The sequence below is a fragment of the Grus americana genome, chromosome 7, assembly GCF_028858705.1.
Source record: "Grus americana isolate bGruAme1 chromosome 7, bGruAme1.mat, whole genome shotgun sequence".
Taxonomy (NCBI): domain Eukaryota; kingdom Metazoa; phylum Chordata; class Aves; order Gruiformes; family Gruidae; genus Grus; species Grus americana.
In genome coordinates, this window is record NC_072858.1 from 23,408,218 (window position 1) to 23,422,587 (window position 14,370).

The 14,370-nt window shown below is 46.0% G+C and overlaps 1 protein-coding gene across 1 annotated transcript in view; it reads right to left on the bottom strand.

Moving 5' to 3' along the window:
* Positions 1 to 14,370, bottom strand: part of PDLIM1 (PDZ and LIM domain 1) — a 44,422-nt gene that overhangs the window by 24,187 nt on the left and 5,865 nt on the right. Inside the window, exon 2 of the mRNA XM_054831634.1 lies at positions 8,204 to 8,355. Coding sequence (XP_054687609.1) covers positions 8,204 to 8,355 — 152 coding nt within the window. The remainder of the gene's footprint in view (positions 1 to 8,203; positions 8,356 to 14,370) is intronic.

The following is a 14,370-nucleotide window of genomic DNA, read 5'->3' on the forward strand; positions in this document are numbered from 1 at the left end:
AGGAGACAGCATTCTCACTCAGGGAAAGGGAAAATTTTATTGACCTGCTGTTGCCTCTATTGCACTCTGGACTTTACGCGGAAGAAACCTGAATGAAGTCTGCTGTAGTGTACCTCCTTTCACAGGAAAGTACAAAGACACAGGTCACACCAGATACCATCCTTTACAAGCAGCCAGGCACAGCAAACCTTTGACTCCAGGCTATCACACCCTGCGGGCCCAGCTGTGGTGCCGATACCCAACAACCTACGTCACACAAATCCTGGCATCCAGTGAGCTGGGGCACACACAGACTAACAAATATGAATGTAACAGCTGCATGGGATCAGATCAATGCCAATCTGATCATTATCTCGTCTCAACAGCTACTGTTACTGGATGTACAACATACCCCAGGTGAGTATGAGACAACCTTTCCCTCCTCGCTTCTGGCAACCCATGCTTTAAGGTACCTGAGGAACCAGCAATCTTACACAGATTATGGTTATCAAGCCTGACAAAGTATTTTGCACTTGAAGACTGTGTTTGCACAGAGGGGAGCAGCCTGTTGACCGATGCAAAGCCTTACTCCTTGAAAGCGTTTGGAGATCACGTGCGACCACATTTCATCTCCTCTGGAAAAACAGGGGACACAGCAAACAACATGGAAATCAAATACCCTGCCAGCCAGGCTGTAAGCAAGTGGACATTGGCTGGAGATGAAAAAGCAATTCAGAGAGCATGAAACACTTCAGATGATTTCTAGCACGAGGCATCCCTGTGCCAGTTCTCACTAGCAGTGACCTAAGTACTTTTACCTAAGTACTAAGCATTTTCTTTTAAAGCAGTTTAATATTATCAGAAGCAACAAAAGGCCTTATCCAGACTGAAAATTTAAGCTTATAGCAGGCGAATGTATGAATATGGAGCAGATACTTCCCCCCAAGCACTTGCTTTCATCCCACTGCCCCTCACTCAAGGCATCTGAGGTGACAGAGCACGTTGATCTCCAGCGCAGTGGAGGCAGCTATGGCCAACTACTGCAGCCAATGGGGGGTTTGACCAGATTTTTCTCCCTTATTTATTAGCAAGGCAAAAAGCTCAAGTTTGTTTCCCAGTCTGCTGCCATTCTGATCTGTCACTGGATATAAATGGAAGCAGCAAGGTCACTCCAGGCTTTACTTTCAATCCAGTTTAAAAGTTATCCAAACAGAAAGGTTAAATAGCCCGCGCGGTTGTCCCTCTAAGGCTGGGAGGATAAAGCTTCCCTTTGTCTTCACGACAGCTGCAGCAGAGCCCTCCAGCCTCTCTCAACAGCCCATTTATGGCCCCAGTGAAGCTGCAGAGAGGAGACAGCTTCACTCTCCCTGGCTTTGCCTAGCAGGACTTTCAAGGTACGTGCCCCGTCTCACCACACCACCTGTAGAGCCCATGGTCTGCAGGTCATCGGTAGGACCACTATGGTCCCAGCTCTCAGCAAGGGTAGTAGTGGCTTTCTGGAGGATTTTTTTCCAGATTTGGGGGAAAAGGACCCCCAGCCACAAAACCATCTCCATGCTCCCCTTGACAAGGCTGTACCCCTGCCACTGAGTGTGGCCACACTAGTGGGGCTGCCAGACCTGCCTCTCCACTGGTGGTGGGGCTGGATGTCCAACAGCCTGCTGGGCAATCCCACTCTGTCTTCAGTGAAAGCCAGCAGGCTTCAGCATCCCCACAGGATCTCAGACTCCTGCTTAAATTGATGAATATTTATTTTATAATATGGTTTCTAATGCATATTCTTTCAAATGAGACTCCAGCAGAGCGCAACACTCAGTGGAGAAAGAGAAGACAAAAACATGACACAAACAAGCCTGGGAACAAGTGCCAAGCAAATTAATCGTAGGCACGTGGATATACAAACTTTGTCATGTTTGCAGTTTACATTTCCATGCTGTTTCCTTACTACAGGAGAGAGAGCAACCAAGACAGGGCCAGGGAATGAGCCCATGCATTTGCTGTTTCATCCAGGCAGAAACCAAGACCCAAGATTAGAAAAATTCCTCTGATGCTAGTTTGGATGGGGAGGTACTAGTAGGAAGGAAACTGCATGCAAGTCAAGGCAGGAATCTGGAGAGGAATTTACAAAATACAACATTTTTCAAGAAGCTTGGCTTGAACATGGTGTAATATAAACATTGCAAGAGCCTAGATTTTGCTATCAATGCTTTGCGTGCAGAGCTGGGCCATAGCTTCAAGGGAAAATTCAGAGCTGGAAAATGATGGTCTAATTCTGTGTGCCAGGAACTGCGTAAGTTCTGTAAAGAAGAAAGGCACATTTACATTCCAAATTCAAACACTGGGATGGACGTGAGTAAAACACCAAAGTAGCAAATAAACCCATAAAGATTGAAAAGTTCCTTGCGCAACACAAAGTTTGCTAGCTGAAAAATGAGGAAAGACCTAAAGAACTCCTCTTTCAACTCTCCCCAGAGTTTTAGGCAGGCATTTTAATAATGTTTAGAAACTAACTACAAGAGCTCTCAGGCTACCAGGAAGGTACCTTTTAATCAGCCTTTTAGCTGCAACAGCTGCAAAGTACATGCCCTTGGATTTAAACATGAGCAGTCACTTTTAGCAACCACCCATTAATGGACATATTCATTTTGGCAAGCAAACCTGTACTTGGGCTGCATGCAGCCTATTGCCAATTCAAACAGCAATGCTAGTCAGAACTTCCTAGAGACAAGAGGCCCCAAATTCATTTCTTTGTGCATGGCCCTCTGCTCCTTGCATTTCAGGTGCCTCTTCACACAACCACTAAAAACAAAAGGGCAACTCTGGCTACACAGAAGCAGCAACAGAAGTTTATCACAAGCAGTTTCATTAGAGTTATGAAGGATAAAACACACCTGACTGCTCAGACTCATGCTGTTCTTCCACTGGCCAGCTACAGAGTTAACTACTTTCGCCTCGCCAAAGAGGCTGTAAAAACACAACAAATGCCAAGTTGGACTTGCCAAAATGGCTTTGAACGTGCCAATCATTAGTAAAAGCTGCCGGCATGCACCCAGGAGGGCTGGGAGCACCACGCCAGCCATGGAGAGGTTGTGAGCTGCCGCGGAGGACCAGGCAATCTGCATGCCCTTATATAGCTGCACGCGGAGCATCAGGCTTTTCCCAGGGCCAAAGGAATTATTAGTAAGATGACAGAGCTGGAAAACTCTTCTTGGCAGGGAAGCAAAAAGCAAACCTAAATGAGTCAACGGATTCCACTAACTTCCTAGAACACAAATTCGAGCCTATTGTGGCTTTGTGCAACTAGTCCCCACAGCTGAGACCTGCTAACACACAGAGCAAGCAACTGCGCAACTGAACCTACTGAATAAAATGCAGATGACATTGCACACATTCCTGTCTCCTTCATAAGGATCTACACGTGATCCTTTCTAACAATGAACTTAACATGTGCTGGTAGCAGATCTGACTTCCCTGATCCTAGTGCTTTTCAACGAACAAATACATAGCTTCATTCCTTGGCATCACTTTTAGCAAAGTAACAGACTGTTTTCCAAAAAAATGGTGGATTAATATATTATATGCTGGCTGCAGAAAAGCAGCTTGAAATTTGAAGAAAAGGACAGTAGGAGCAGAACAAGAGATTACATGTTTGCAATCTCTTTTCACAGATATTCTTCTCTTATTACCACCCCCAACCTGCCTCCAGACAAAGAGGGAAGAACTGACTCACTGTAGGAACATTTCTCTTTTGTTAAAAAAACCCATATAAATACACACTTTACCTTTGAGTTGCTCAGGGCTGCACAGTTCCACCATCCATTTGGTGACAAAAGCCACAGGCAAAAAGCCATTTGTTTTAGAAGTAATTTTCACCTGTGCTGCAATGAACATCTGTCTGCTTTTATACATCTGCAGCTACAGCTACACAGAGCCGTGTGCCAAATTCATCATGGGCATCACCACTGACATTGGTGATGCCTAGATCTTTTGGCTATCATCAGGTGAATTTTGTGGTAGGAGAATTTGATCCTCCCGAGCCTTCCCTTCTTTGAGTGCTCTTTGTCAGAGCAAGCATCCTTCCCAAAAAACACTGTTTCTAAAGGAAGTTGACAGCTTTCTCCAGTCTGTTGGCCATGTCTTGCTGCTTACCCCCATTACAGGAAAATCAGAGGTGTGCTTGGAAGGGGTGCAGGCTGGGGGGAGGCTTTGCTCGACCCTAAAATGCCAGTGCAACAATGTACACACCCTAATTGGGGAAAAAAAAAAAGAAAAAAAGAAAGAAAGAAAAAAGAAGAGCAGGTCTTCTCGAAGACTCAAGATCCAAAACTTCATTTTTCCTATGAATGGGAGAGGCTCAAAAATCTGCCTGTGAAGTTTCTCAGTTTAGCAACCAGGTAGTTTTGAGTTGACTGCAGCACACTGTCTGCTGTAGGTCAGTCTTTCCACATGTACCATACAAACCCATAGTGCCGAGCTCGATTTTAGGCTGTTGAAGACAATAATGGAACCTTTGGTTTCTCAGGAACTACATTTCTAAAAGCACTGTCTAGCTTGAAACAAAAAGCAAAACGAATGAACAAACACACGCTCAGAAAAGGGCAGGGAGCTGCTAGACACGCTAAATTCAGCAGGAATTCGGTGTATGCACCAATGTTGTTGAATACCCATTTTCAAGGCAGAAAACAGACCTTTCCAACTCTGTTCACATGTCAAACAGCAAAGCACCTGGCAGTGCTGCTTAGAAAAGCATATTCAGAGAAAGCAATTTGTGGCTGGGTTTTTAAATCCTAGGAAATTAACAGATTTGCACCTTTGGGTGAAAAAGCAGACCAGGCATATTTTCTTCAGCTAGTAATTCAATCCATTTTTAATGGTGACATGTGTTAGACTAGATTTCCTGCCTACCATCTGATCTGAAATATTTTTGGACCGTTACCATCATTAAGGAAAATACCGAAACAGGAAACAGTGGAATGCTGTTGATACTCACAATCAAGTACACAGTGCAAACAGCATTTCCTTTACCAGAAGTGTTTAAGTCCTTTCAATTCTCTACATGTACTGTTCTCTTAAATAATCATTAGTACAGCCAAACATGAAGACATCTTAAGCGCTTAGCTACCATTAAAAGAGAAGAGGGTTGCATATTTGGAGAACACACATATATAGAGTTTGTTTTGGTCCACAGAAGAGCACAAGAAGATGACAAGCATAGCGCAATACTTCTCTAAAACACTCTTCCAGCCTCCAGCTACTTGCAGCTTAAGGGCTTTCTGCAACAGAGATATTGCCATAGTATATCATATACTTTATAGATTTGTCTTCCATTAATTCACCTAGTGTCCTCTTGAACCACTTTTAGTATTCACAGCACAGTTACAAATGAAGTCTCCATTATCATGATGGTGTTGACCCTTTGGTGAAACTGAAACACCTGATGTGAGCTCAGACCTATGTCTAAAATCCCTGCTGGCACGACCCTGCTGCCACTCCAAACGCAGGTCAGAAAGCATTTAGCACAGGTAATCATTTAAATGAGTAATCATTTAAAATTCATCAGATACAGAATTAAAAACCACTAAGGATTTATGCTTTCACAAGACATCTCTATGATGGTGAGTAGAAAAGAAAGACTGAAAGACTTCTCACTCCGGGAAACCTGGCACAGCTGGGCACATCCTCAGCATCTGCTCTGTGTGATGCTCCAACCCTCGGAGCTGCTGCCCTGTCAGATCAGCGATCCTTGCCAGCACGGCTACTTAGTACAACTGCTTCAGCAAACAAGCTACAACTGTACAGCATGGAGACCAGACCCAAGAGTTGGTGGTGTTGAAGTGCAAATGACGTACTTTCCTTTTCATACTCATAAGCCAACTACTTACAGAGCTATTTTGACAGAGAAAAAACTTCCAGCTCTGACCTGATTGGATTCTCAACCTTCCTCTATAAACTAACTATATGGTCAAGCCTTACTGACAGAGTTTGGCCCACCAAGGTTCAGGAAGCCCAAGCCATGCCACTTGGCCAGGTGGCACTCATTGTCTCACGTGCCTTGCACCCTATCCACCTCCATAGCGATGCTCTTCCTTTCTTCACAGAGGAGTACTGACCACCGACCCATAGTCTGCTTTCCTCACCCATTTCCTCTGCCCTAAGTTGAACAGGAAGATGAAGCATGGGCTCCAACTGTTTTAAAATGCCTCCTCTGTCACTGCTCTAGGCCTCCTGTCAAGATCTTCTATTTAAAAGTCTTGGCCTTAGACTGCAAAGCCTCAGCAAAGACTAGATAGCACTAGGGATAAAATACTCTCAGAATACAACCAGAAAAGACTACATGATGCACACTACCATCTTTTGGCATTAAAGAAGAGCATTCTCCTCTGAGAAAGCCTCCTGAAGTATCATATTCCCCTATACAAACACATCTCTAGCAGCTATCAAGTCTCCAAACAAGAAAGCAATTCTTCCCTAAGCAGAACTTTACATAAAGCCATGGGTAGTAACATCAAACCCTAAAGTGGATAAGTAGTGAGATCACTGCTTTCACGTCCTTGCGGTCTTGACACTCTCCTTGGCCATTTTGTCAGCAGAACTCATTGATCAGTACAGCAGCAGAAGCGTCCAACACACTCTCACGCTACCTCATCGAAAGGGGGTCTTGAAAAACAGTTGGGCTGTGCTAATTCAAAGCCCCCACACGGTTTTACACAGCTGCACATCCAGCTAGAAATCTCTCCCTGGGCAGCTTCCACACCCAAGGCCGATGAAACGTGCACGGGGTAGCTATAAAGTTAACGACTTTGTAATTAACATTAGCAAACACATTTTACAGACTCAATGACCTGTAATGTAAGAGTGAGCTTGCCCGAAGGCTGAAAGAGCTCTTGCCTCCCCTCCTCTCAGCCAGAACCACATGGCACTGGTTTGCTAAGTCAAGCAGCCAGATATTTTGGGGAGGAAAAGGAGCACTCCTTTACAGGAAGATTAAAGGCTGCCAAGTTGGAGGCCAGCATGAGAAACTCTGGGGCTAACAGGCTGCTGCAATGCTCCCCACCCATTCACACTGCCTGCACTGTGCTCCGTTCTTCCCTCAGTGAATTGTCAGGCTTTTTTTGGCCAAGACCCATCACTTCTTCCTGAACTGGGAAATGCCTGCTGAACTCCTGGTGTTGTCCAAGCTATAGTAAAAGACTTCTGTTTATCATAGAAAAGCCCTGAACAACTGAACTACTGTGTCATTTAAGGCACTCCTTCTGAAAGCACTTCCCCTGCATCTGCCGTGAAGCTGATGGACAATCACTCTGGGGGAAGGCAGCCACAGGAAAAACTCCCTCCCAGAGCAACTAGAAACACCACACTGCTTCTACCATCTGACTTGAGAAGTGCTGGTACCTACAGCTGCAATTCAAACCAAGAGGAAGGATAAATCCCCAGCACCCTTGAAAAAGCAGGCTCCAGTTCTTTTCATAAGCAATGGATCAATGCAAAGCAGACCCCTGCCTTCCCAGTCTCCACTTCTTCTCTGTATAAAGATGGCCCAAGAACAAAGCATGGCTGGGGAAAGGAACAAAGCTGTCCATTGCTCTGCAGCTCCAGACAGTGGGAAGGCTGCAGCCGCCCGCGCTCTACCCTGGTGACAGAGATTGTGGCTCAGCTATCACTTTCCTTTAGTTTTTCAGGACTCAGAGGGACCGATGCCTGACAGGCACCTTGATGCATCCTGGGTCATCACTGTTTAGCACCGTCAGTGCTGTTTGATGAAGAGGCTCCAAAATGTACAACCTTTCTGAGTCTGTGCATGGCAGAATTAGGCAATTAATAGCCTGGCCAACACACAACCATATATTTTAACTGCTAAATTAGTGCAACAGAAGAAAGATCATCTCTGGTTGTACCTCCTTTGCTATGTGTGAAGTTCTCCTGAGACCTTGATTTCTTGCTGTCAGGAGCCACAGAATAGGCTGACAGACTCAGCCACAAATTATCAGCCAATTTCTCACTGAGAAAATTGTTTTCATAAGGTCAAAGTGCAGCAAATGCAAGCAGCATTAGGATTAAAGGCTGAAATGTAGTTCCCTCTTGCTATCCAGCGCCTGGCCAGACAAAGCACTAAGAGGTCAAATTAAACAAACCAGCCAGAGAGGTCTGCTGTCAAACCAGAACATAGCTACTGCCCACCCCGCATCCCTTCCTCTCCCATCCCCAGTCTCACTCAGTGACGTACCTGCTGACAGTCAGAGTTAGTTCATCTGCGCAACCCTTGATTTTGTTCTGCGCCTCAAGGTGCGTCATGTTATCTGTGTTCACTCCATCAATGGCTATGATCTGGTCTCCTATACACAAGTTGGCTATTGCAGCTTTGCTACCTGGAGTCACCTAAGAGAAAACAAAAAGAGTGAATGGACTTTGCAGGAAGGAGATTTCCACAGCATCATCTGAAAAACAGTTGGAGTGCTCAGGGCTTCTCTCACTGGTACCTGGAAGCAAAGAGGTAAAAAATACTCAAAGTAAATTCTCAGCAGAAATCTACCTGGGTCTTGGTCTCTTGGATACTCCTCAGTATTAGGTAGGGGCAGGATTCTGTTTTGGCACTCACAGATAGAAATTTGGGTAGGGTGCAACAGGTAAATAAAAATTGTATTTTCAGTCAAGGCAATTTGCTTTGTGCTAAAGAGCAAGAACATACAAAAAAAACCCCCAAAACCAAACAACTCTGTTTTTCGCTGGACAGAAGTGCTCTCTGAAGCAGAAGGTGCTGAGGACAGCCAGGAGGTCCAAGCCTCTAGGAACAGCGGTGACAGAAAAGAGTATCAGAGTCACTGCAATACACTCAACACCAATCACAAACACCTTTGTCTGCATTGTGATCTCATTTGCTTCCTTCCTTGGAAGAAAGGTTTGGGCTCAAGATTTTGGATTGCTTCTTTAATTGTAATAAACTGGTTTTGCCCAGGAACAGCTGCACCACCGACATCAGCAAGATCAATCCCAAAGCAGTGCTTGATCTAACAAGCAGACTGGAAGGAAGGAAGGCATCAGAAACTTCATCTTTAAACCACAATCTGACAATACTTTCTGAAAAAGTAGAAGTATCATCCCCAACCTGCCAGCCTGACCACAGCGCACCTTGACACATTCTGCCATACTACATCGCCCTTTCCTCTCCATGTGTGGTTGCTCTGCTTCCCAGATCCACTATTACACTGCTAAAGGGGTGCTCTGCTCTGCCTAGGAAATGATGGATGGGAAGGAGCTTGGGGCAATCTCACTGAGATCCCAGACAGAAGACACTACACAGCAATGCTATTGGTATGATACTCCTCATGAAAAAGAAGATCCTAGTGAAAACTCGTCATTTTCAAGCAAATCAACTAAACAGCTCATTCATTTTTCATTACTTCCACTAAAGAGGTGTCCTCTTAACAACTGAGACCTCTTTGGGCCAAAATTATTGCCTGGGCAGAGGGTGAAGAATGTTACATTTGTGACTTTGAAAACACTACGTAAGATTTTGTGCAGTTTTAATGACTTTGTGGAAGGAACATAGTGATTAGTGTGGGCTTTCATCAATTACTTAATAGGCAGAGGAAATGAGAAGGGTGGACTGCTCCCAGACATGAGTACAGATTAAAACATGCCTTGCAGCTGAGCCATACCTCATTTATGAGTCTGTTGCAACTGGTATTCATTCTACACATTCATGCTAGGTTTCAGCATGCTGGAAAGCAGCTGAGCAAACCCAGCAGAGCTGTCAGACATAAACAAGCATTGTTCACAAGATTTAGAGAGTCCTCCTAATGCGGGATTGGGTGACAAAACATTCCCCCTAGGGAAACATTCACCTCCTAGAGGTGTCGCACATTAGCTGCAATCGCTGCTCTCCCTGGGCCAAAACCAAGGCTGTTCGGCACATCTCCTCATGGCTCAAGTGGGATATTTCCCCTAACCAGAAGAAAGATCACAAGATGCTTTTCTTTTTTCAGTTCTCTACTAGGATAGTATTTCATAGAAAAGGGAAGGACACAGATGTGTACCACAGATGTCTAGGTTGGCCAAGGTGCTCAACATTAACCCAAAGACATTCAGATGGGTCAACCAAAGAATTCCTGTCTAACTGCTCACCACTTCTAATGCTGCAAGCAGACTACAAACTGACAGAGGAAGTGCTAAGGAAAAGACGAGACAAGCCACCAGATGAATATAGAAAAATCTGCTTTAAATGTGAAGATCACTGCCTCCCAAGCTCCACCCAGCAGCCTACTGGTGGCCTACTAAGACCACCAAGTGCAGCCTGCTGCTGCTCCACTGGATCCATTGTCCTGAGAGTACCTTCATGTAAACCTTGTGACAGGGACAGATAGCAGCCATGAAGAAATCTTGAGCACTGGAAGTCACCCGTAGTCCCACCGGATCTGGGAGCTGTCATTTTACAAACGAGGAGACAGATCCCTAAAGACATCATTACACCAGAGGGAGCCCGCAGGGTCCTCCCCTGATTGCTGGACCTTGGTTTCTTGGTGCCTTTATTTCCTCTGCTACCAAAGGAGAGAGGGGGGCACATTACTCACCCCTGAGGAGCACCGAGCTCAACGCACTGTTACTGTGATTCATTTTTGATCAGACAAGACTGCCAAGGGGTCAAGAATAACGGTGGATTAGCACTGCTGCTGGAACACTGCCGGAGGCTCGGCCATACAGTTTGCATTTCAAGACTGATAATCTACACAACGTGTGGCAGGCTGCTAGAAATGATCCCGTACCACAAGGAGCAGCCAGGGACACTGAAATAGTAAAGCCTCCTGAAGAAACCCCAAGAGCCACAGGGATGAGCAAGCGGCATTCACTGTAACATCTCAGCGCTTTGCCAGCGCTTGCGGTGTCACGTTCCCCTTCTGTGTCCACTTCAGAGGAATTTGAAATTTGAGTGCCCTTCTCCATCAGATAAGGGCCACTGGTAGCACAAGGGCGATTACATCCACTCAGGCTTCTCCCCTAAGGGGAAGTTATAGGGATGCACAGTAATGAAAAAGGTAAGTAAATTTGCCAAAAGGAAACACGTTCTAAAATCCAGTTTCTTCAGTTCTGGCAATAACTTGCCCTGAAATGCAATCTTCCACACACTGCTCCCCTGCAACATCCAGCTCGTACTCCCTGCCAGGATTGCTCATAGCAAACATGTCTGCACAAGGGCACGGTACCGCAGGGAACCCATCCCCCACCCTTTTAGGATGATTAATAGCTACTAATAATGTTCCCTTCCCCCCTCGCTGTAAGGTCTGGGCTTATCTCAGTGCTGTCAACACTGCTTTTGAGATTTGCTCACCTACCAGTTAAGTCAGGAAAGCAAAAAGCATTTCTGTTATTAAGTGAGGAGCAGAGCGCTGCCAGTGGGAAGACCTTTTCCTGCTTTTATTTTTGTCATATCCCTCCCTGGTCCATGGGGAGCAGCAGGGGCAGGCGTGTGGCTGCGGGGGGAAGAAGGCAGGCAGAGGTGCTCAGAGCTCTGACAGCTACCAGCCAGCTCACACAACCCAACCAAAAGGCCTCCAAAAATGAACAAAAGCCTTCAGGCTCATGGGCATCCAGTAAATATTGCTCTGCCCGAAACTGCTTTGCTCCTGCTCTCCTCCTGCTCTCCTCAGATAACTTAAAGCTTAGCACCAGCCTCTCTCCTTTCCCTCCCCTCTTGACCAGGCGTGGAGCAGACACCTGCAGGAACCAAGGGGGTGGCAGGCCGTGCCTTGCACACCTTGCACAGGCAGCTGACCCAATAATGAGCAGATACAGCTGCACTTCTGCATGGGAAGGCGAGGAGGACTGAAAGACACTGGAACATAGGAACAAAACCTGCAAACACAAGCTACATTTCATGCAAAGGGACAGCCTCTTGTCTCCTTCAAAAGAGCTCCCTCCCTGGCTTGGGCTTTCCTCACTGGGGTCGAGCAGCCTCTGGCAGAGGGGACATGGGCAGTACCACAGGGCCCCAGGAGCCCCCCAGCTCCAGGGACACTATCGTTGGGTGAATAAAGGTCTGCACACCTTTGTAACATCACGCCCAAGGGCTTCCTTTGGAAAGGAGCCCTGCCCTACCTGGTGGTGATTGCTCCCAGGCAATTGTGTAACACTTCGTCATTAGGTCATTTTACTGTTGAACAGACAATGCTGAGACAGGCTGAGCAACACTGCTTCAGACTGTATCCAAAATAGGTCCCAGAGCTCACCAGAGCGTGCCTATGGTGATGCTCCGTTTGGCTGGAGTCTCTGCGTAAGAAATCTGGGCTACCACAGAAGTAATCTAGATAGTTATAACCAGACACATGAAACTAGGTCCCTGGTACCAGCTCAGACACATTTGCCAGCATATGGAAGAAACAAATAATCCCCATAATCTGTGGGTTTGATCATGCACTCTTTACTCATGCAAAGCTCAGTGTAGTTGATAACAGTTTACACCAGTTATAGGCTTGGATCCCTCTTTTTAAAGAGGTCCCACAGATTCAGGGTTGGTATAGATAGAAGAAAAACATACATTATTTTCTTATACTACAGAGTGAAACTTTGTCTACATATGCACATGCGCACGCGTGCACACACACACACACATATCTATAAAGCTTTGCAGTTATGAAGAGGGTAGAAAAATTAACTGCCCCCCTCACCGTCCCTGCATACCCACTTTGGGCTCTACCTTGCCAACACCACTGGCACTTTGTAAAGTCCAGATTTCTGTCTCCCAGCTTTCCCTGCTATCATCCCCTTGCACGGCTGGCCAGGCGGCAAATGAAGGACTCTGCTATGACATGCCAAGTCTTCAGCTAGTCTTTGGGCAAGTGATTTTACAATAGAAAAGAAAACATTTCAATTTAGCAGAGGCACATTCGACATATTTGGCTGCTTACCCAGCTCCCAGGCCTTCTTTAAAAAACTTGTCTGTCCCAGAGCTAGCCAAACACAACCACATTTTAAATTTGATGCAATTACCACCATACATGCTACCTAACAAGCTTTGCAGTCCCTGGACAGGGATATATGGTGCCTTTTTTCCTTCTGCAGGCAAGGATCAGAGAGGCAGGAGTGGGTATATTAAGGGAAGCTGCTGCCCACAGCAAGCAAGGCGGAGGAAGGCTGGGAAGCATTTCTATGAAAAGCAGCGTAACACAGCTCCGTGTGAGTCAAGATAGATGGGTGGGTCTAAAATTAATTCAATTCTTTGAGGCCTTCTCCCCCCATCCATTCAGGCACACTACTTGCTCACTCCATCAGCCCTTCACAGTTTCTCACAGACCCTACAGCCTCCGGCACCACCCATCACTCCACATCTAGACACACATCCCAAGAAGTGATGAAGAGATAAGAAACGAGAAAATTAAGATCAGCCAAGAAAAAGATCTGGATAAATAGCACCTATCCGAGCTTGAGAAGAAAACCCAGCTGCATCCTTGCTGGACAGAACAGACATGCAGCAACATACTTCTAAGGCCACCAGTGACAACTAGACATCTCTGACATTCAGTTCAATCCTACCCACCCACACACACTCCTCTTTTACCATGAGTAATGTCCTCAGTGCTGGAGTATTATGCTATGCAGCCACAGTTTCTCCCAGCAAAAGCATGCAGCTGGGTCAGCAGAGATCAGAGGCTATGAGAAAATTCAGGCAAGCACGTTCCCCACCCCTTCTCTTTAGGGGAGGGGGAACGACAGGCTGGTTCCTTACAACCGACTCCAGGAGATTTTCCTCCCAAGCTGCTACTGTTCTCTGCAGCATTACAGTCTGACCCTGCTGCAACCCAAAGCTCACTGCCTGAGCATCAGCCCATCTGAGCAGGGTCTGGGCTTCTACTGCACAAGCCCCTCTGGCAGCCCAGCTCGCCCTCACCCTCCTGCCTATTTCTGACAGCCAGATGAGCGTTAGTAACACAGAAAAGGGAAGGCATTCGACACAGCACAGAGAGGGCTGACCTCAGGAAGGCGGTGTAAAAAGACATAGGTGAGAAGATTTGCTTAGACAGATGCTCAAGTGGTGGTCAAGGAGTTACTCAGCCCCACAGCTTGTTTTGCAACATGCCCCACGTTAAAAAAAAAAAAAAAGTATAAAAATTTCTTACGAGACCTCAAAAACAATACACAGAGCTGCTCATCAGCTGAGCCTTTCCGGATGGTTTATTTCATCCTCTAAATAAAACAACACATCCAGTAATCAGCAACCATCTAAGATGGTGTGTCACTGTCCAGAACAATATCAATTGTTTATGCAGTTAAGGCCTCCTTTAATTTCTCCATTTATACTGGGGAGAAAAAAAATAAATAAAAAAAATCCATTTGCTGCTGTAACGGTGGCTTAAAGCGCTCACATAAGATTAGGGCTGGTACATTCCCTCCCGGCACAGA